Source organism: Fukomys damarensis, unplaced genomic scaffold (genome assembly GCF_012274545.1).
Source record: "Fukomys damarensis isolate Sample0158 unplaced genomic scaffold, DMR_v1.0_HiC HiC_scaffold_1, whole genome shotgun sequence".
Classification (NCBI taxonomy): Eukaryota; Metazoa; Chordata; class Mammalia; order Rodentia; family Bathyergidae; genus Fukomys; species Fukomys damarensis.
The window spans coordinates 42,470,892-42,495,027 of NW_022900913.1; the positions used below are offsets into that span (position 1 = coordinate 42,470,892).

The 24,136-nt window shown below is 36.3% G+C and overlaps 1 protein-coding gene across 6 annotated transcripts in view; it reads left to right on the plus strand.

Moving 5' to 3' along the window:
- Positions 1-24,136, plus strand: part of Gpbp1 (GC-rich promoter binding protein 1) — a 71,969-nt gene that overhangs the window by 701 nt on the left and 47,132 nt on the right. For 5 of the 6 annotated variants that reach the window (XM_010626903.3, XM_033760979.1, XM_010626902.3 and 2 more), the window contains exons 2-3: positions 865-1,828; positions 23,967-24,086. In XM_010626903.3, the coding sequence (XP_010625205.1) occupies positions 24,024-24,086 (63 nt within the window). In that variant the 5' untranslated portion in view covers positions 865-1,828; positions 23,967-24,023. Of the gene's footprint in view, positions 1-77; positions 102-864; positions 1,829-23,966; positions 24,087-24,136 lie in introns of those variants that run through there. The other variant, XM_010626905.3, reaches the window with a different exon arrangement.

A 24,136-nucleotide genomic window follows, 5' to 3' on the forward strand; every position in this document is an offset into this window, starting at 1 on the left:
GCCTCCTGGTGCACCCTGCCCGGCGGCGCGGAGGGAGTGGAGGCCGAGCTGTGGCCTTCGGCTGCTTCTCCGGCGGCGCCTCAGCGCTCCCCGCCTCTCGCGTAGGTCTAAGGCACTCGCTGTGGACTGAGGCGAGGGTAGCCCAGTCCCTCTGAGTTCTCTGGGTTCTGAGGGGACTGTTCTTTCCTGGGAGAAACGGTTCTTTTCTGGGGTTTAGGAGAAGGGCTTGGTTTCTCTTACCCTCCCCCAGTTTGGGAAGAAACCTGTTTTCTTAATTCAAGGAAATAGGAACCCACACTTTAATCCCTCTGCAGCCCTTCGTAGCGGGGAAGTCTGCCTCTCAGGCGAAATTCAGAAACATACTTGTTCTGGTCACCAGCTACCTTTTTATTTTATTTTTTAAAGCTTCATGGAGAAAATTATGCGAGGTCTTTTGGATTCTCTGATTTGGAGGGAGCCTGTTTTCTGTGTATCTCTCTCGTTAAGTTGCATGTACCGAACTAGTGCTCCGTGGTAGCACATCTCTGTTTTTTTCCTTTGATACATTGAATAGGGTTAGGTCTTCTGTAAGAATGTGTGCCAGTTTCATAGTTTTAATAGTTACTCAAAACTATATTTTTATTTTTATAGTCTTACAGTGTTCTTGTCTTCATGTTGTTCCCAGTTCAAATCGGTAATTGCTCTACGTAATACCCCCCCCCGCCCCTTTTCATTCAGTGGACTTGAGTGTTCCCTTTTCCAGGCTCCCCTAGAAGTACATAGACACGAATTTCTGTCCAGAGTTTGACTTTCAAAGTGGGTGTTGGTTTTTAAGCTCAATATCAAAACTGTGTGTAATTTAACTTGTTTTTATAACTTTTGCAGGTGATTGAATTACTCAGATGTGAAGATCATCTTCTAGGTTTTGTGTAAAAGGCCCCGGATATTTCAAGTGGCCATTTTGGAATTACAGTGTTTTTGGATAATTTTGCCCCATAAGTTTATTAAAATTGGCAAGAGTCATCTCTGAAGTGAATTGGTAATGCTATCAATTCAACAAGCTACTCAGTAAGAGACCCAGACATTTCATCAGTATTTTGGTTCAGACAGATTATATAACTGGCTAAAGTATTTCAGCTGGTGGCACCCCCCCACCTCTCCTGTTGGTGTTCTTCAGCCAAAACTGTAAGATATGATTGATTTGTGTATTGAGTAGTTTCAGGAGTTTCGAATTACAGTTTAAATACTGTTTAAGTATTAAACTTGAAATATTGCTCAAATTTAATGGCAATTTATTTTTACCTTTATTAAAAGTTTTAGGGATTTTTCTGACCTCAGTGCTTTTCATGTCTCAATGGAACAGCTTTTCTAGATGAAGACATTGAAAGAATACAGAGCTTTTTTCTTTCCATCCTTTACTTACGTGGAAATTTAAGATGTTGCAGTTTCCCACCGGTGTGATAGTATTGAGATAGCTATTTGTATTTGTATGCTGAAATTGAGGAATACTCTTCAGATGTGAAATTTTCTTTTTGTTTTTTACTTTTTGGCTCATAACTTGGATTTTTTTCTGGAGTGGGCTAAGTACAACGGTGACAAGTACATGGAATAATAAAGAAGACTTTGCTCTTAAATCCAAGGAACTTGGCTAATTTTGGAGATAGCCATATGAAAACTTTAAAACAGAAGTATGGGTAGCTGACTTGAAATAACTCTATGTCAAATAGTCATAGGTTAAGTATCTTCAAAGAACTTGGATATTTCAGAGGATACAAAATAAAAAAACAAACTGGAAAACATAAAGATTACAGAGAAAAAATCAACACCTTGTGCAGTCCTGTTGGAATTTGTAAGTATTGTTATGGTGAGCAAATTAAATGTTCATTTGTAAACTAATGTCAAATTTATCCTTTATTAATTGTTGGAAACGGTTCAGTTTCTTGTGATGATAGTTGCTTGGCTTCAGTTTCCTGGACAATCTGAAAACAACCATTAACCTTTGAGTAAACTGAAATGCAGGAAAAAAACAAGAATATTTCAAATTTATAAGTGTTAAAAAGTTTTGTGCTTTTAAAGTATATGTTGTTATTAACTTTAGGCTTTATGAATTCGTAGAAAGTTTACAACAGAAATTTCACACGTCTGGTTAGCTGTTTTACATTTTAAATATATGTGTCTGATAGTTTATCTGTAAGTGTGAGTTTAGACTGTATTGAAGCTTTTAGGTTTCATTTTGAGTTATATAGTATTAAACTATACTAGGTTTTGTTTTTTAACTTGATAGTTCATGACTACATTGTTTTAGGGCATAACTGTTCTTGATATTTTAATTCATTATAGAAATTGTTTTTGAAACAATTTTTAAAATTGTTTTATATTTCACATTGTTTTTAGTTTTAAGAAGAAAACTTACTACTAGGAAGGAAAAACTCAGCTGAATTCAGAACCTTTTAATTGCCAGGTGTAGAGGAACATACCTGTAATCCCAGCATTCTGGAGGCTGAGTTCCAGGCCAGCTTGGGCTCTGTAGTGAGTTCAAGGCCAGCCTGAATTACAGTGAGACCCTGTCAGAAAACAACATAAAAAAAAAAAAAAAACACCTTTAAAATAACATGTATGTATGTATTTTTCTTCTAGCAGTGTTATGGTGGCTTAATTTTATAAAAAGAGCAGTTTTCTAGGAAGTAGTTATTAATAGTTGCAGTTTTAGAAGTCTTTGACAAATGGCAGAATTGTCTTTTAATAATTATAGAGTTTTTACGGCGATTGAACCCAGGGCTTTTGAACATGGTGGTTAGGTGTTCTACCACTGAGCTAAATCTCTGGTTCTTTTTTTTTTTTTTTTTTTTTTGAGGCAGGCCTTAAGTTGCCCAGGCTGTTTTCAGGCCTAGGATCTCCTGTCTCAAATCTCCATACCTGGTTTAGGATTGAATGTTTTCAGTTACAATTAAGTTACTTCATTTGATTTTTCATTTAATTATGGGCATTCAGGATGTTTTTTTAAAAATTTGCTAAAATTTATTTTGAAATATCTCTGGAAGATCAGTGTTGGTACAATTAGTGTTTATTTCATCTAAATCTTTCTGAGAGGAAAGATTGTAATTTTTGAACAATTTTCACTAGATGACTTACTCATTTACTCATTCATTTGTTACTTATTTATTGGTACCAGGGATTGAACTCAGGACTTTGCGCTTGCCAGGCAAGCTTGACACAACTGAGCTACATCCCTGGCCTGTTCATTTTATTTCTGAAGAAACTTTTTTGCTAACCTGTAGAATCCTTAGTTCCCTTAAAGCAAGAGGCCGGAGTCTACTAGGTATTCAGATACTTATGTGTGGTATTTAGTATCTGCTCTAAAATTGAGGTTAGAGTTTGACAATTATTTATTGTAATAGACTAGGTTACATATGTGATTTCTCTTTTAGTTCTCTATTTAGTTTCTAATTGAGTTTTCATCTTAATTTGTATAAAAATTGGTGAGAACATTCTACTGACTTTGGGAGAGCTTGTATTTTATGCATTCCAATTTAATGGTTTTATTTCAGGTTGCTTGTCTAAGATTATGGGTCTGTGATGTGATTAAGAAGTTGGACTGTAATCAAATGAGCTTTATTTTTAAAAAAGAACTGCATAACATTATTTGATTTTCTTCTAAGTTTTCGTTATTTATAATGTTACTGTAAGCAGTAGTGTCAAGATAAATTACTTCAGGGACTAGGGTTTTTAACCTAACCCTTATATAGTCTAATATTTGTCAACTTTGCTTACATCACTTGTTCAAAGGCAGATTTTCTTACTTGAATGTTTTCATATTTTTAGTATTTTACTTTATTAGTTTATATTTTGAGACAGGTCTTGCTGTGTAGTCTAGGCTGGCCTTCAGCTCACAGAGATTCTCCTGCCTGAGCCTCCTGAGTGCTGGGATTACAGGCATGTACCTCCATATCTGGCCAATATTTTATAATAACTTTGAGGGATTGAAGTATATAGTATATTAGTTTTAATTGGAGCGATTGCTGGATTGCTTCCCCTTTTTTGCCCTCTGTGTACTCATCCAGTTTTTTTCTCTATATTATAGTCTAAACTGTAGGTCTAGAGTTAATTATAGTGCTTAATATTGATAGATAATGCTGTTGTGTTTTGCTGTGTAGTGTACATAGTATATCTTTTTTTTTTTTTTTGATTTTTTGAGATGGGGTCTCCCTATGTAGTTGAGACTGACCTCCTGGAACTCACTGTGTAGCCCAGGCTGGTCTCAAACTCACAGTGATCCTCCTGCCTCAGCCTCCCAAATGCTGGGATTACAGTCATGCACCACTACGCCCGCCTAGTATATCTTAATTTCTAAAAGTAGTACCACAAAGAAAATAGTGTTACAAGTCACAGTGGTTTGAGAATATATTTAGGAAGAGTGAGACTGGTTGAAGTTACTTGGTTAGAATTGGAATCTTGACCAACACTCCAGAGCTTCCCATAGTACTCTTGCTCCCCCGCCCCCTTCCTTGGCAGTACTGGGAGTTGTCTTGACACAGTAGTGGGCAGGCTCTATTACCAAGCAATACCCCCAGCCCAGCTCATACTCTTAATCAGTCACTACATACACTGCCTTCTGAAGGATAATATTGATGATGTATCATTGAGCTTGAAGAGGGTATGAGCTAGAACAGATATTACTATTTTTACTATTTAATAGCTATTAGGGTGATGACCTAAAAATTAAAACATGGTATTGGGTTATATTTGAACCCGAATAACCCATAGACTTTCCACATGTAAAGCGCTAAATGCGTGTTAGTTTTGTTTGAATTTTTCTGTTTTTGATCTGAAATTTACTACATGAAGTTTTGTGCTTAAAGCAGCTAGCTAGATAGCAATCTGGATGCTGAAACTAGGATTGCTAGTTCCTGGCCCAGGGCTCTGTAGTGAGACCTTGTCTAAAAAACTACAAAACAAAACAGCCCCCTGCTGGTACATTAAAATTGAGGAAGGGAGGAAGAGTAGGAACAGAACCGGAGTGAGCAAAAGAAAGGAAAACTGAGAGAGCTGGTGAAGAAAAGAATAAAGGTGGAAGCTTCTTACCTGAAAGTACAACAAGCAGGTGAGGAATAAATTCTAAACCTAGGCCAGGTTATCTTTGACCCAACCATTTTGTCTTTTTAAAACTTTTTATTAGTACATGTTTGCAGTATGTAAAGATTTAAATTCATTATGGGGAGTTGGTACTCCCCATGGGAGTGATCAGTTTTATTTTTGATAAAAATGTTTAGGTAACAATTTAGATTCAGGTAAGGGTAAGCTGGGGCAAGAAACATGGTAATCCGGAAGCAGACTTGGTTGAGGATATGGAATATCTAGAAAATGACATGTGATCTTAAATGTTTATCTGAACTCATTTGGTATGTTTCCACATTAAACTGATGGAAATGAAATAATGGTGTGGGGGCTTTTTGTTAATTGTGAAGTGTAATATACAGATGTAAAGTTTTATTGTAATCATAATATTTTTAAGATTCTTCATAGATTTTGCATATTAAACCAGTATTTTCATAGTCAAAACTATTTCTTTTATTGTTTCTGTTAATGGCATTATCTGCATCCCATTCACACTACTGTAAGATTGTATGTTTGACTTTTTATTTATGACACATACCTTTGCCTACCCAGTTCTAGTTTTTATTTACTATCCTAGCTTGGTTCTTGACTAAGGAAGCAGGTAACTCATTTCTTTGTCTTTTGTTCTATTCTCTGCCTTACCAAACAAATCTCTCCTGTGACTAGAGAAACCTACCTGCAATATAGATCTAGATTTTCTTATTTTAGCAGCCCATAGCATCATGTATTTGGCATACTTAGAGCAGGTTGGGTCAGGATCAGTGTCTCGCTACTCTGGAGGCATAGGCAGAGGATGACAAGTTCAAGGCCAGCATGGGCAGTTTAGTGAGAGCCTGTCTCACATATTAAAAGGGATAGAGCTCTTGCTTGCCTGTCTGGGTTTCAAGCCTCTATTCTCCCCCACCCCCAAGACAGATGTATACCCTGCCTTTTGTTCTGTTTTATCCATCAGAGATTCTTGTTTGGTTATGTGGATGGAGATGAGAGACAGTGATTTCTGAGAATTCTTTGGAATTGGTAATTTTGTGGCACATATATGCTTAGGGAGCATAGCTCCCATACTTTCACAGGACCCTCATTAAAAGCAAAGTGTTTAAAATTACTGATAACCCTTTTACTTTTGGGTCTCATTAAAATTTTACTTGCTTGTTTTTTTCCCTTTTTGTAAGCTGCTCTACCCCTCAGAAAAGATAAAGGTGGTTGCTCTATTGCTCTACGCCTTCAAGTAATTGTTTTTGTCTTTTTATATAAAATTTCACTTTTTAGGGGGAGCAGTTTTGAGACTGTCTTCTCTGTAGTTTAGACTGGTCTTGAACTCACTATGTAGCCCAGGCTCGCCTTGAACTCGAGGCCATTTTCTTGCCTTAGCCTCCAGAATGTGGTGAATGCAGGCATGTGCCATCACATCCATTTAGTTTGTTGTTTGAGATAGGGTCTCCTTGTGTATTCAGGCTGTGAACTCAGTTTTGGCTGGAGCTGTCCTCTGAATGATCTCTTGCCTTAGCCTTCTGTTCTCTGAATGATCTCCTACCCGAGCCTTCAAAGAGCTGAAATTACAGGTGTGCACTACCATGCCTGGCAATATCTTTTTCTTAAGCCATTTTTCTCGTAAGTTTTTGGTCTTTGATTTTTCTATCCTTCAATTTTCAGATTATTTTTTAAACTGTTTTTAGCAAAAAACTAGGAGTTAAAAATTTAAGTTATGCTTTAAAATGCAGGATTTTCAAATATACTTAAAATTGTTTAGGAGAGATCTTTGTAAATGAGAAGAGGACTAAGAAGTTGAGGGAAGAGGTTGAGAGGGGAAGGGGAAGTAAAGACGTACATGATATGTACCTGTACCCACTCTAGGATGAATGTTAGTATTATGTACTAATAAAAGTTTTAAAACATAAAGAAAAAAACTAACTAAAAAATTGTCAGTAGTGTCTTTATGTTCAAATACTAGTAGAAGAAATTTTTCCCGTGAACAAAATTTATATATTTTAATGAGTAAATTTTTTAAAATTAGTTTCTCTGTAGTGGCTTAGTTAATGGTTCATTTCCCTTCAAATTTTTAATAAAATCTCAGTAAACATGGTTGACTAGGGCAACTATCATTGGAATGTTCTACTGGGGCATGGAAGGTTTTCTTCCAAAATGGTACACTGAAGGTTTGGTTTTTATGTTAATGTTGGATATTTTAATGCTGAAGTACTCAATTCCTTACTATGTTAATCTCTTTGAGCTACTTCAGTGTCTTTACAATATGCCTTTTGAATTTCCCAGAGCAGGTGATCTGAGAAGAAAGGTGCAGTCCTTTTTATGACCTGGTCACTTCTGTTACATTATGTCTGCTAGAAGCAAGTCACTAAGTTCAGCTTAAATCAAGACAAGGGGAATTAGGCTCTCCCAGAAGACAAAACTTTTTACCTTTTTAACTGCTTTCTAAAGGTTTATGTTTGGTTTTTTAGGACATAACTGCCCTCAAATGCCAGGCCTCACACACTGTAGTCGAGTGCTCTGCCAGGACCCCGTAACCCTGCCTTTTACTGTGCATTAATTTCCCAATTAGTGTAGTAAATGAATCAGGAAAACTATGGTAAAAGCAAAACATGCTGCCACCCTCTACCCCCCTTTTGCAGTACTGAGGACTAAGCTTAGGTTGTTCACCAGCCCTTTCCCATTTTTTGAGACAGGGTCTCGACCCTCAGCCTCCCAGAATGCTAGGATTATGGGTGTACACCACCAAAGCTGGCTAAAAAATACCATGTTTTTTGGTCTTGCTGTGTAGTTCAGGCTTGCCTGGAACTCACTATATAGCCCAGGCTGGCCTCAAACTTGTGATCCTCCTGCCTCAGCCTCTCAAGTGCTGGGCTTACAAAAGTGTGCTGCCATGGTGTGTGCTACCACACCTGGCTAAAAAAATAACATTTTTTTACAGTTCAATGATATACAGTATGTGCACATTGTGCAACCATTGCCACCATGCTCATCGCTTTTTTCATCTTCTGAAACTACATACTCATTAAATGTGATTGCCCATTTACCTCCGTTTCCAGCTCCTTTTTCTGCCTGAATTTTGAGAATTACACCCTAAATACATAGAATCACAGTATTTGTGGGATTGGTTATTTCATTTAACCATAATGTCATGAAGGTTCATCTGTGTTGTAGAATGTCTGCTTTCTTTTTAAGGCTGAATATTTGATCTATGTATTCACTGCATTTTGTTTGTCTGTACATGTTAGTGGACACGGATTGCTTTACCTTTTGGCTGTTGTGCGTAATGCTACTGTAAAAATGTGTATACAAACAGCTGTTTAAGTTTTTTATTTTAATTCTTTTTGGTATATAACAAGCAGCAGAATTAATGGATCATATGGTAATACTATTTATATTTTTTGAGGAGCCACCGTATTGTTTTCTATAGCAGCTACACCATTTTACATTCCTTCTAGCAGGGCACAGAAGTTCCAATTTCTCCGTATCCTTTTCAACATTACTTACTGTGTTTTAGTAGCTATAGTTACTGATGCAAAGTGATTGTTTGTGGTTTTGATTTGCATTTTTCTAATTGGTAATCTTCAGCATCATTTCATTTACTGATTAGCTCTTTGTGTATTTTTGGAGAAATGTTTTAACTCCTTTGCCCATTTCATTGGTTATTTTGTTGTTGTCGAGTTGGAGACATTTTTAATGTATCTTGGATATTAAACTTTATCATGAGTGAATCTTGTTTTGAAAGGGGGCATTACTGAGTGTCAAACCCAGGGCCTTGTACACCTCTACAATTTTCCTACAAGTACTTTTTTGGGGGGGTACCAGGGATCGAACTCGGGTTCTTGAGCTTGTGAGGCGGGCAGTCAAACCACTAATCTAAATCCCCTGCCCCTACAAGTACTTTTTACTGTCCCCTTAACAATCCTGAAATACTTCCTTATAGCACATAAGCTAAGCATAGTAGATACGTGTGATCAAAAAAGGTAAAAGGAAGAGACATTTACAGTAATTGATTGAACATGTAGTGCCACAGTGGTCAGTCTAGAAGACAAACACTCCTATAAATTTCCAAAATGCCCTTTATAAGGTCTTTTGCCTGTTTTGAAAGAAACCAGTGTTCTTAAGTACTTAGTGCTTTTTTTCTTGAGAGAGGGTGTTGCTCCCTATGTGTTGTGAGACAACAGTGTTTCACTCTGTAGTTGCTGGCCTTGAACTTACTGTGTAATCTAAACTGGCCTCAAACTCCCATTGATCCTCTTGCCTCAGCTTCCAAAGTGATGGTATCACAGGTTTGTACCACCAGAGGAGTACTTGTACTTTCAAGGAAGAAAAGCGCTACGGACTGTCTAATTGTACAGTGGTTTGTTTGTAGTTGAATTTGTAGTTAGCATTATTAAAGTATTGTGTACAGACATGTTTTTCTAGAAAGGACCAAGTTAACGTAACAGTTTGTCTTCATTTCTGACTGTTGGTAAAAATCAGCATCCAGGTATATTAATAATTCTTGAAGCAGAGGAAAAAATTGTAGAATTAATTTATATATCCTTAGACTAGAGAAGGTAAATTAGGCCATAGTACTAAAAGTGAAACACTTTTAACTTTATTTTTTTATAGTAAAAATTAATATTTTCAGAATTGATCTTTTTAAGCAATTGTCTGCTAATGCTTTTTAATAGAATATGAACCGATTTTTAGATGACTTTTTGTGGTATAATGTACAGACACTTCTAAATCTTTAACTCTATCACAGTCAGAATATAAAACATATTACCCCAAAAAGTTAACTTGTTTTACTTCTCTTACTTCTCAGCCCAGGAAAGCATCAGTGTGCTGCTTTCCCTTTAGTGTAGTGTGTATTGTTTTCAGACCATCCTGTCACAGTGTCATGTTTCTGCCAAAAGTTTCAGATTTTGGATTTTTGGATTAGGGATGCTGAGTCTATTGGAAGTGTTGTAAAATTATCTATTTAGTGTCATTGTTATTTTAATAGTGGATCTGGAATTCTTTCATCTGGAGTGCTAGAGATGTCCCTTGCCTCAGGAAATATTTTCCTTTTATTTAGTAGGTAACATAGCAAAATGTTAAGATTCCTTTGTTCAGTTTTTCTTTTTTTGAATTTCAGTTAGTACAGAATAAAAAGTCCAAATAAATTTTTATCATGATTTCATTCCATTGATTAAGTAACTTGAGGTTGGTCAAGCCTGTCTTTGTCTATAATATCTCATTGAAAGCATGGTCTGTACAGTTACCTTATTTGCTCTCTGTTGCCCATCTCCATCAAAAACTCTTAGAAGGCAGAAACTTTTTCTTGCTTGTTCACTTTTCTCAATCCAGTTATCACCTTGAACAGCCTGAACTCTACATAGTGAGACCTTATCTTGAATTAAAAAAAATTCTTTCTCAGTTTTAACTGTTGAATCAAAGGAATTCACAGTAGGAAAATTGTCATCTCTGATTTAAAAACAAAAGAAACAGTAAAACCAAAACACTTTTTAGATTTTTCTTTTTGGTGCCAGGGATTGAATTCGGGACCTTGCGCTTGCGAGGAAGGCAGCGGAACTACTGAGCTAAATCCCCGGCCCATGTAATTTATTCTTTATCATTCTCTACCTTTAAAACTAGTTTCTGTTGTAGGGATGATAATGAAAATGGTGAAAGGTGAGTGAAAATGTTTCCACCTTAGTCCTATTAAATTAGGACCTTCCAAGTACTTAATTGCTGGAAGGACTATAGCCCCTTGGGGGAGAGGGTATGGAGGGTTAGTGGAAACATGACTTTTACCTGTGTAGATTATTTAGGCCTGTATTTTGTATGGTTTGATATAGTGTAGTTCAAGACAGTGCCAAATAGGTAAGATTGAAACTCGAAACTCAAAATTTAGTGAGCTACTTTTATATATATGCTAAGGTGAATGTTTTATATTTGGTAAGGTCTATAGTTAATGTGGTCTGGATGATGATGATGATTGGTACCAGGCATCGAACTCAGGACCTTGTGCTTGCAAGGCAGGTGGCAGAACCATTGAGCTAAATCCCTGGCCCTGGATTATATTATATGTATGCTGGTGACTGTTGAGACTTTCTTAAAATGTGCTTCACATCTATATTAAAATCTGTTTTTCTTGTTTTAAAGATAAGGTAACATGGGGCTGAGAATTTAGCTCAGTGGTTCTGCCACCTGCCTCGCAAGCACAAGGTCCTGAGTGTGATCCCCGGTACCCCCAAAAAGATAAGGTAATATGAACCTGTTGGGGATATTATGAGGACTAAATGAGATAATGAGATCTAAGCAAATGCCTAACAAATAATAAATACATTCAGTATATATTTTTTTGTGATAAAGTGTTTCATCTACCACTGACTAATTTTGGGACAGGGTCTCACTATATGGCTGAGGCTGGCTTTGAACATACAGAGATCCTTCTGCCTCAGCCTTCCAAGTGCTAGGATTACAGATGTGTGCCATATACGACTGAGACCTTCAAAAAATGTTCTTCATTGGAAGCTGTATGGAAACCTATCTTTTTCTTTTTTGAGACAAAATCTTGCTATGTAGTTCAGGCTACATGAGTTCTTGAACTCATTATGTAACCCAGGCTAGGCTTGAACTTGCACAGATCCACCAGCTTCAGGCTTGAGTACCATGCCTAACCTTTTGGTTTTTTGAGACAAGCTTTCACCACATAGTTCAGGCTGGCCTCAAAGTTGTGGCAGTCCTCTTGCCTAACCCTCCCAAGTGCTGGGATTGCAGGCATGAGTCCCCATACCAGGTGGGGTTTTTTTTTTTTTTTTGCGGGGAGGTACGGACCTTGTGTTTTCGAGGTTTGCAAGGCTGGCAGGCAGCACCACTGAGCTAAAAAAATCCCTAGCCCCCAGGATGTTTTTTTCTTAAGATAGTATCAACAAGTTGGGCATATCATAAGGACTAGAGATAAGATTTAAGCTAATGCCTAGCAAATAATGTATTTGCTGGGTGAGGAAGATTGCTCTCTCAAGAAATAAACAATTTACAGTTTTAGTTAGCTTCATGACTATGTCCTTAAAGTAAGTGACTTGAATTCCCAAATCTTTCATTTGACATTAAAAATGGTATCACCGTCAGCACTTTGGACTGACTTGTGCATAGGGTTAGCCTTGTTTAAAAACATTGCATTTCTTAAAACATGCTTGTTGATTTTTGGATTTTTTGCTTTTTAGCCTAGCTCACCTTCAAAAAAATAAGGATTATGTTAAGCGTATAAAGATGCAGGAAATGTAAAGTTGCTAAAAGGATTTAAAATTGTTTTGATTTCATATACACAGTGTACATTATGGAAGGTACAAGATTTTTTAGAGAAATCTTATTATAACTCAGCATTTATTCTCCTGTGAAAAAGCAAGTTTCCTGTGTTTTTCCAGAGTCTTGTTTATATATACACAAGTTTTTTTTGTTACAAGGAATAGCATGCTTACCTGCTCTACATCATTTTTTACTTAATAAAATAGCTTCCAAGTTGTTTTTACTGGATGCATAGAAGTGTTTTTAATATACTATTGATGTATGTTAGGTTATTTTTTTTTAAATGATAAATGGTATTTTTATAAATACGGAGTAAATTCAGTAAGTGAATGATACACAAAAAAATTGCTCTTCATTAGATAACTGTCTTAAATTTCTAGCACTAATCGGATATTGAACCTTTTTTTCCTTGGCCATTTCTTTTGAACAAGAATGTAAAATTTCTACATGTGAGATCTTTTGTTAAAGTAATTCAGCCCTTTATCTGTGCTACATGTAATGAGTATATTTTCCCCCCATAGTGAAGTTGTGCTCTTTAACTTGGATTGGGTAAATTTTGTCACATAACACTATATTTAGGCATTTATACTTGAATATATAAATACGGTTTTACTAGGCTGAGGTTTTATGTCATACCTAGAAAGGTGGCTCCCTCTTGTGTGACATACTGTTTTTTTCTTTTTTCCTGTTGACTTTTTCAACTTCAAAATTTGGACATATTTGATGATTATTTTTGGTAAATTTGTTTTGTGCTAGTAATTGAACCTTAGTCCTCACCCATGGTAAGCACGTGCCCTTTTGTTGAGCTGTACCATGTTTTGGGTAACATTTGACCCAATGTTTCTCAAATACTGAATTTTTTTTAGTGTATTTCAGTGTGTGGACTTTTTATTCTTAGACATATATTTATGCTGTTGTATTTTAATCATTGTGTTTTTTTAAAAACTGTGGTGTTAAGTAAAAGAGTTTTTAAAAGCCCCACGAATCTGCATTAGTAATTTATTTAAGGGAAGGTTTAGTAATTCTAAAATGGTGATTGACTTTTGACATGCAAATTATAAAAACCATTTTTTTTTTTCTCGGTGCTAGGGATTGAACTCTGGATCTTGTGCTTGAAGAGGCAGGTGCAGTTATACAGCCCATTTTGTTGTAAAGTTAGTAAAGTTACATTTTGTTTTATTTTATTTTTTCTGGTACCGGGGAGTAAATCTCGGGACCTTGTGCTTGCGCTTGCCAGGCAGGCATGGTGCCACTGAGCTACATACACGCCCCAGGAAAGTTGCATTTTAAAAGATAAAGTCTGGGGATGCTGAGAGTATAGCTCAGTGACCTGGTGCACATTTAGCAGGTCTTAGGTTCAATCATGTAACACTAAACACACATTAAAGTTCAGTACAGCAATATAGATGAAGATGTGTTTGTATTTAAAGCTGTGGGCCTTTCAGACCAAGGTATAATTGTAATAGTGAACATTGAACCCAGGGCCTTCACACTGTGCTGCATTACCAACCCTTTTTAGTTTTTGAGACAGGGTCTTCCTAAGTTTCTCAGACTGAATTTGAATTTGGGATCATCCTGCCTTAGTCTTCCAGAGTTCTGGGGTTGCAGGTATGTGCCGCCACACCTGACTTTTGTTTTTTTCTATTTATAAAATGAATTGTGAGGGTCACTTGAGAGAAGTAGAATGTCAGTACTGCCTTTTCTAGACTATACTTAAAATTATAAATGAGGTCACCCCATCCTTACAGTAGTTCAGTAGAGCAACTCTGCTAGTTGTGGCCATGTTTTTAACTGAATTGGAGTTTTTAAAAAATTACATAGTAATTTATAGCTTTTATAACACTTCGCTATGCATTATCTTATCTTCTTCATTTGAGAAGGATCAATATGGAGCCTTAATTTGCAAATTTAGGCCAAGAATTTTATTTAGTAAAGCAGATTGGTGAGCATTCTGTTCTTTGAAGATGACGAGGCCTCCCAATGAAGGGAGAAATTGTAAAAGAAAAATAATTTAAAATTTTTGAGTTTGTTCATTAATTTTTTTTTTTTTTTTTGCAGTATTTGGGATTAAATTTTACCAGGCCCTGCACATCGTAGACAAGAACTCTTGCCACTGAGTGCCCCTGTCCCTTTTTAAAAAAATATTTTGAGGTGCCAGGGATTTAGTTCAGTGGTGCTGCACCTGCCTTGAAAGGGCAAGGTCCTGAGTTCGATCCCTGGTACCAAAAAAAAAATTATTTTGAGTGGGCATGGTGGTTGTACGTATGTAATCCTAGCATTTGGGAGACTGAGGCAGGAGAATCACTACAGGATTGTGGCCAGCCTGGGCTAGTGAGTTCAAGGTCAGTTTGAACTATGTAATGAGACAAAAATTTATTTTGAAATAGGATTTCATTAAGTTTCCCAGGGTGACCTGGGCGTGAAGTATTGCCCTAGCCTTGAAAGTAGCTGGGATTATGGGTGTTTGCCACCTTGCCCAGCCTTATTTATATTTTTTACTTTTGATTTAAAAATGTTCTTCCTTGAGTCTCATTTCATCCTTTAATTGCAGAGGGCATCCCCCACCCTTTATTCTTGGAATTTTAAATGTGTTTTTGGTTAAATTGTTTTGTTTATATTCATAGCTCTTAATGATTTCTTAACATTGCTGTCTTTTTAAATATGTTTGATGACTCATATTGAAGAATTAGGTGATAAAACCCCCGGGAATTTTGTGTGTGGAGCAGCATTTATTGAATGACTATTAAATTACCCTGAAAAGCCACATCTTTGTGGTGATAGTTACACTTTTGAGAGAATCAGTCTCTCTTTCTCTTTGTCTCTCTTTCTCTTTGTCTCTCTTTATCCCTCTCTTTCTTTCTTTCTTTCTTTCTTTCTTTCTTTCTTTCTTTCTTTCTGGTATGGTTGTTGTGCTTGTGTGTTTGTTCATGTTTATGTAGGCTTTTATACATACATTCAACTTTTTCATTTACTTCTTTTTCAGTCCCATGTCTTACTGTCCATTTTCTGTTTGTGGGACTGGCATTGTTTAGTCCTAAATACAGTATCAGCATTCTACTGAGCACATTCTACATGTATTCTACCTTCCCCACCTACATTTTAGGCCTTGAGTTCCATTATCTTGTTTCATCAGCTAATTGTTTCTCTCTTTTTTTTTTTTTTTTTTTTTTTTTTTTTTTTTTTTTTTTGTACTGGGGATCAAACTTGGGTCCTTGCTCTTGCAAGGTAGGTGGCAGAACCACTGAGCTAAATCCCCGGCCCTCCGTTTAATGTTTATCTAGACATTTTATGAAGTGGTCTCCTTTTTATTGCCACAGTTTTTTCTTTTATTCTTTAACAACCTTTATTCTTTCTCTTTTGCTTTTTATTTTCATGTTTTTAAATAAGAGGTTGAACACAGGGCCTTGAGTTGAGTATACTGATCTGCTGCTGTACCATTAAGCTACCCCCCTCCCCTTTTAAATGCATTGTATTCTATAAAACTTTTTTCCCCTTTGGTACCAGGGATTGAACTCAGGACCTTGTGCTGTGAGGCAGGCATGGTGCCACTGAGCTAAATCTTTCGCCTACTACAGCTCTTTTTAAAATAGGATCTTTGAGGTTAAGGATGTCATCATGATTCTTGAATCTTTATTTTGTGATGGTTAATAAATAATAAAGAGAATTATGGGCTGGGGATTTAGCTCAGTGGTTTGGTGGCCTGCCTTGCAAGGGCAAGGACCCGAGTTCAATCCCTGGTACCAAAAAAAACAAGAAAAAAAATAATAAAGAGAATAAGTTCATTGAGTATACATTTTTACTATGGCAGTGATCATCATTTTCTTAGTGTTCTGTATCTCCTTTTGTTTTTTTTTTTTTTTTTGAGACAGGGTCTCACTATGTAGTTGAGACTTACCTGGAACTATGTAGCCCAGGCTGGTCTTGAACTCATAGCGATCCTCCTGTCTCTCAGCCTCCCAAGTGCCGTGATTACAGGCATGCACCACCACGCCTGGCTCTGTATCTCTTTATAAATATTTATTAGCAATTATTTAACTCTTGCTACTCAAAAGGTAAGCTGCTTGATATTTTGGTTATTATCCATTCAGTTAAAAATTCATACACAGTGTGGCTTTGCAGTTGAAATACTTTCATGCTTAAGGTATTCATTTTCTTAAATACTATGCATTTATTAAGGAAAAATCTTAATGTACTGACTATAAAGTGATATGAATTATGATTTGGAATCCAGTAAGTGTTTTCATACAAAAGGAGAAAAACATACTGATTGCAAGGGCAGGGAACACATAGTAAAATTTTTTTTGGCCTCAGAATACTACTATATCTCCAGGGATTTAGCTCAGTGGTTCTGTCACCCGCCTTCCTTGCAAGCGTAAGGACCCGAGTTTGATCCCCAGTACCAAAAAAAAAAAAAGAATAATACTGTATCAATTTCAGGATTTTTTGTTTTATAAAGCATTACAAAATACATATGTATAGCAGTAGTCCCTGTGAAGTAAAACTATCAATGATATTCTCTTTTTTGGTAGCTAATTATGAAAATCAGCTGTGTCATTGTGCTTATTTGATTTCTTTTTATGACTTGAGTTTTATTTTAATTATTAGAGTTAGAAATCTAGGGTTAGGCATTGAGATAAATGAACATGTCTGAGTGAGCAGTCTGACAAGGAGACCCAGGAGGACTGGCTATAGGGATAAGAGAGAAGCCAGTTTGGTGTATTGGGTTAGCCCTGGGAAGAAACGTGGTCATAGGGATCGAATGTTTTCATGAGGTAAGAATTGAATGACTTCTCTTCTCCTTACTCATTTTACATATTGCCACCAGATTTGTTTTCTGAAAGCACATTAACAGATGATTACAGCTTTAAAACCAAGTGCTTCCCTTCTCTGAAAATTATAATTTCTCATCCTTACGTGTGCTGTTCAAGGCCCTCTAGGAGGTGTCCCCAAACAACTTCCTGTACTTGAATTTAACCTATAGTATAGTTGAAACATTTGTTATAAGAGGTCTGTTCAAAAAACATCCCTGACTTTATATTCTTTAACACAAAGTGATTGTTGCTTTGTTTGCCTTCTTGGCCTGCCTTCCCTTCTTAAGAGGTGGGGAGAAAGTGATAAATTTATCCATCTATCTATAGATGACAGTTTTCTGCTCAATTAAAGCAATATAAAGCATTACAGTTTTGAGTCTTTGACTAAACAAAGGTATATCACCTTTTTATTTTAAAGGATGGTGTAGCAGCTCCTTTGTAATTACTGATTCTAGTGTATAAATCCTGTTCTTAAAAAAGTTAATTTTGTTGCAGTGTGGTTAAGTGATAGAAGCTCTTAGCTAGCATGCATGAGTCCCTTGGTTCAGTCTCTAGCACTGCAAAAACCAAGAAAGTTAAATTCTATATCATTAAGTAATTGTCAGTTTATCAGGGGTGACTCTTTGACCATACCATAGCTGTGGTGCTTTCTTAAGGTATAAGACACCTTTGAATTGAATGTTATTTTACTTGGGTAAAATACTTGGTAAATACTTTTTTTCTAATATTAAGAATATGGATATATTGTTAAATGCAGACATTTCATAACTTTAAATGACTTGAAGACAGGCTGTTATTTCTGAATGAAGCTTTTGAGTGAGCAAGAGATTGAATTTGTTAACTGTCAGTAATTTCTGTAAGAAAGTCTGAGATACATAGGAGTAGAGAAAAGCAGCTTTTGAGGTAGAAGAACTTGGGTTCATATTATCCAGATGGACAGGAGATGGTCTGCTGTGTGCTTGGCTGAGACCTGAGCCAGGTCAGTGGTGTGACCTTAAGAATGTGATGGCAGCCATTGAAAAGTATCTTCCAAGTGGACATCAGTGGTAGACACCCAGGGGGGAAGAACGCCAGTATCGGGTGGAAGGGCAGAGTGATTCTGTACTAGACCTCATAAGGGTAGTGATCCTCTCACCCTGTTGGATCTCAGTTATTAGAACAGCAACCACAGTTTGCATCGTGAGTGTTCATTACAAAAGGTCACTGAGCCCAGCACTGAGGGTACCCTCTAGCCTAGATTCCCTATGTTACCAGGGGTCATCAAGAAAGTTCAGCCCCATGGCTGGTCCAAGAGAGAATCTGCAGCCAGCTCTGATGAAACCCCAGTGCTAAGGAGGAGCCTGTTCCAGAATTGCTGGAAGCTGAGGCCCACAGAGCTTACCCTGCCATTGAGCCAGGTCCATGTTTCCCCAAGGCAGCCCAAAGTGACACAGGACTTGGTGGAGGGCATCCCCCTACTCAAGCATACCTACCCAAATGCCCTCACCCATGCAAAGATGGCCTACTTGTCCTGGCACCCCTGGATACCCTTTGGCTTCTTACAAATGAAGACCTCTTTCATGGGGCATGGTAGCAGGCATGTGCCACCATGATTTCAGCACTCAACTGTAATCCCAGCACTCAGTGTTAAGGCAGGAGAATTGTCTGTAGTTTGAGGCCAGCTTGGGTTACATAGTGAGTTCCAGGCCAGCCTGAACTCTACAGTGAGACCTTGCCTCAAAAACCATAACAAACAAAAAAAGCCTTATAATTCTGTCCTTTCTTCATTTAAGATGTTTTTAGCCTTTAATAAAAATAAATAAAAACAAACAACAACGAAAACAAAGCAGATCTAATATATTTGAACTCTTGTAATTTTGGCACATTCTGGTAAATGTTTCTAAGAAAAGTAATTGGTTACTCCTACTATTTATCTGAAATTTGAGGCAGCAACATTGTTTAAAGTTATTAGTGTTTGTTGACTTGTTAGCTGTTAAGAGACAGATTGTCCCCCTTGAGTCTGTTAGTTATCTGCCAGTATATTGGCCATTCAGCAAGAGTTTATTTGAATTATTTTGTCCTAACAAGTCTACATTATTTGCAGTATAATTGTAGATTTAAATTCACTTTTATCAAGCCTTAAAAAAGGCTGATGTAGGAGAGATTTAGAATGCTTCAGTTGTGTGAGGAATGAGAAATCCAGTAAGTATAAATTTGTTTATTTTCAGAAGTAATGTTTGATGTTTGTGTTTTGTGGGTAGTGAATTAAGTCAGTTCTGTTTCATTGGTTTTTGTGTGCTGGGGATTGAATCCAGGGGCTTGCACATGTTCGGCACTCGACATCTGAGATACACATCCAGCCTTGTATGATTTTTCCTCCTTATTTTCTTTGTAAGTTTTAAAGTTATTCACTTATAATTTGTTTACTGCTTCCTAGTAAGTTTCAAAATTGAGGATTAAAAGCATCCTGTTTCCAAAATGTAGTCTTTCTTTGAATAAATACATTTTTTGTAAGATGAATCTACACTTACACATGTGTATGTATCTACATTTACATTTTCATACATAACAATTTAACAGTACAGTTTTGGTGACTTAATGGTTTTTGAGTGGGCCTTCACATTGATCCACATCCCCATCCCTGTTTTAAAAAAAATATTTTGAGAGCAGGGTTGAGTATCAGAGTTGGTCATGCTGGGCCAGACTTTTAGTCCTGCCTTAGCCTCCCGAACTGCTGGGATTACAGGCATGCATCACCATGCCTAGCTCCCTGTTCTATTTTAATCCCCCCCCCTTTAAATAAAGCATGGAAAGGTTCTGAGGGTTAAAGACTTACAGGTAAACTGAGGAGGTTTGGTATGTAACAACATTCCAAGTAAAAGGAGCATTAGAATGGAATATTTTTAAAAGTTGAATATTTTTAAAATCCTCCATTCTCTTCCCTCCCCTCCCCTCCCCTCCTCTCTTCTCTTCTTTCTTGTTTTGGTACTGGGGATCGAACTTGGATCCTTACACTTGAGAGGCAGGCAGCGGGACCACTGAGCTAAATCCCTGGCCCTTAAATCCCTATATTTCTTTTGAAAAGTAGTAATATTTTATGTTTCAAATAGTCTGATCTGTGTCTAAGTACAGTTTGCTAAAAGGGCAAAACATTGAATACTTTCCTGACCAAAACTAAAACATAGGCAAGCAGTCAAATGTTTTTGCTACCTTTGTAGGCCATGCTTATTAGGCAAGGATTTTATTTTTTCCTTTTAATATTATTTATCTTCTTGTATTGGTAACTCTTAGTGTTTGTTTAAAAACAGTTTTCTAGGCTCTAAGTCCCATTTAATCTGAATCTACAGGGAAGATCAACTGAGTCTGGAAATCACTTAACACCTATTAGGTGCCTACTAAATATTAATACAATTTTATTGTATTAAAACAGTGAAGCAAACAATTCAATGGAATAAAAAGTCAGAAAATACTTCTCAGAGTTAAAAACTTACTGATAAAAATATAGACTGAATGTTTCATAGCTTGACCAGTTTTACAGAATTATTTTTCTTTTATGACCTGATACTCTGCAAGATTTTGGATCAGTTATTTTAGTATCTCAAGTTGGCTTTTCTCATTTATATGATGTTATACATCATTAGTATAGAATATTACAGAAGAGATACAGTTCTCATTTGTTTTATTTTGTCTTGTGGCATGCAGTGTCACATTGGTCTTTCATTGGTGATGCTTTTATTTTCTTTGATCTTGTACATTATTTTCTAGGCTACCTGCAGAGTTGTAATGAATAAAACTTGAGTCTCTTCAAGCACATATACTTACATCTATCTGTATATACTTCCATTTTTTTCTTAGAGATAAAAGTCACAGTTAACTATTTAAAGAACTCAGTTTTGGTGTTTAATATTAATAAATTCACACTGTTTTGAAACTGCTACTATGAACTGCCAAAATGTTTTCATCACCTTAAAAAGAAAGCCTTGTATCAATCAGTTGCTTCTCATTCTATCCTCCCAACAGTCCCTGGAAACAACCTGTCTGCTTTTTGTATCTTATAAATTTATGTATTATAGACAGTTCATCTAACTGGATCATACATTATGTGATATTTTGTGTTTGTCTTTCGCTTAGTATGTTTTCAGGGTTTATATTCAATTGTATGTACCAGTACTCCTTTTTATGTCTAGCATCTCATTGTATATATGTATAGGCCACATTTTGTTCATTTTGTCTATTTATAGACATAAGGGTTGATTGTACTTTTGACTATTTTGAATAGTGCTGCTGTGTGATCATTGGTGTGTAAGTATTTGAGTTCCTGTTTTTACTTATTTGGAGTATATACCCAATAATGGTATTGTGGGGTTCTGGGGTAATTCTGTTTTTTTAAGTTTGTGGAGACTTGCCAGAGTATTACCCACAGTGGTTACACCATTTTATCTTCACACTAACAATGTACAAGGGCTGCAGTTTCTTCATACCTTTGCCAACACTTGCTGTCTCACTTTTTTTTTAATTTTTTTTCCTGGTACTGGGGATCGAACTCAGGTCCTTGTGCTTGTGAGGCAGGTGGCAGAACCACTGAGCTAAATCCTGGCCCTAACTTCTTTTTGATTATATAGCTAGCTGGTATAAACTATTCTTATAGTTTGATTTGCATTTCCTTAATAACCAGTGATGTTTAGTGAAATTTTTGTACTTGTTGGCCATTTGTAGATCTTGGGAGAGATACCAACTCAAGTCATTTGCCTATTTTTAAATTGAGTTTGTTCTGTTGAATTATGTTGTTCTTTATTGTAGATACTAGACTATATGTTTTTCTTGTTATTTTTCATGGTTTGGGTGTCATGTAAGAATCTGTTCCAAAATTCAGGGTCTTAAAGGTTTATCCCCATATTTTTCTCAAGAGTTTTATAATTACAGCTTTTATATTTAGGTTTTTTGATTGGGGTTTTAAAAAAATAAAATTCATTTTTTTGATACATGATAGATACATATATGTATGAGTTAGGCTGTGACATTTCAATACACCTGTATAATGTTTAATGATGAGATCCAGGTTAATTGGCATAGTCACCACCTCATCTTTCAATTTCTGGTGTAGAGAACATTCAAAATCATCATTCTTTTTTTTTTTTTTTTTTTTTTAAGCTCATTAAGAGGGTCCATGCAAGGTACATATATTAGAGGGGTTTTCACTAGTATATTAAAAACCACTTGTTGAAACCAGCCCATTTGGATTAGACTAGGCCAGTATTGTCTGTGGTTGTATATGCCAGTTAAATAATTTTTCAGAAGAGACAGTATTTATGTACAAGGTTGGTCAGAGTTGAGAGAGACCCAAGTCTTAAATCTATATCCCTGAAGATAGGGTTTTGGGTATTTATAGAATAAAGAAATGAGGTAGTCTGAGGCTTACAGAAACATGATTGAAGGCTGCAAAAATAAACAGTGGTATGTGCATGTGTATAATCAGACTTCATGGTCTCTTCATAGGATGCATGTTCAGAAAATGGTGTTAGTGTTAAAAGTGTTCTCTGAGGTTATTGATTTTGGCCCTGTGATGTCAAAAGGTCACCTACGTATCAGAAAGTATTGTAGATCTAATTTCAGCCAATTTTGAGCCACCTTTATTTAGGCTATTGAAAAATAGCTTAAGCAAATGTTACCATGTTGATCCTGAACCATATGTCAGCAGTATTGTCTGTAGCAAAACTAATGGGAGAATATTGCTTAGATAACTAACTGTAAGTGAAGACGGGTTTTCAGATTTTTTCCCTTGTTTCATAACCCGTAGAACATGTGATTCTGGATTTGGTGGATTACTTTGCCCAGATGTCCTTCAAGTTACTGTTCTTAAATTTCCTGCCAGTGGATAGTTAGATGATATTTTAGATTCCACTTGGATTATTGGCAAGAAAGAATACAGTGTATCATTGATGGTACTATGTACTTCATAGTCATCATATCATGAAAGTAGTTGATTCTAGCTGAGGATTTAGCTCAGTGGTTCAATCCCTGGTAACTAAAAAAAGAAAAAAAGAAAGTAGTTGATTCTAGTTGTCTATTTGATCTTTAAAAATACGCTTTTGTAAAAAATCTTTCTTTTCTGAGGTAGAATTTACACAAAAGTCACCAGTTTTACATGCATAGTTTGATGACTTCTGATGTGCGCCAAAAAAATTGCCCCAAAAATGCTTTCTTGCCTCTTGTCATCCCCTCCAACCTTTGCTATTGACTTCATCGTTATAGTTTTGCTTTTCTAGGTTTTTATTGTGTAAGAAGACATTTATAAATTTAAAGTTTTTATCTGGCATTATTTGGTAGTTTAGAATCTATAAAATAGAATAACCATTTTGATGGACTGAGCGTGGGTTGAATTTACAGACAGGAAACTGCTGGAAGAAGATTGGTGACTTCTAGTAAGGTGGGATCAGGAAGAACGAGAGAAAAGTGGATAATATGAGGTTGCTTCAAATTATTTATTGGGGGGAATAATGTAGAGAGAACTTCATTATGATGCTGATTTGGGAAATTTGGCTGTTAGTGCTCACCCCCTTTTTCCTGGAAGTTCAGATAACAACTTAGTTTCTAAATTTGATGATATGGACCTTTAGTAAGAGTGACTCCATTTTGATTTTTGGTCTGGTTTCTTGGGGCCTACTGCAGGAGTTTAATCCAAAACAAAGCCTTCTTAGAATCATTATTTAATAATTTAAAATGAAATCTTATATATAGTATAATAATTGCAATTTAAAGGAGTTTAGTATAAGGAGTTAGTTTTGGTCTGCAGGTCTAATTTCTTCCATTTTTGTATGACAGGGACTTGCCATGAGGTGTTGAAGCCTTGTTTCACTGTGTCGGAGAGACTGGACCTAAATGGCGCAGCATGACTTTGCTCCAGCCTGGCTTAATTTTCCTACTCCACCATCATCAACAAAGGTACTCTTTGCTACATTTGTGCCTCTATTTTGTTCATGTTGTACACAAGA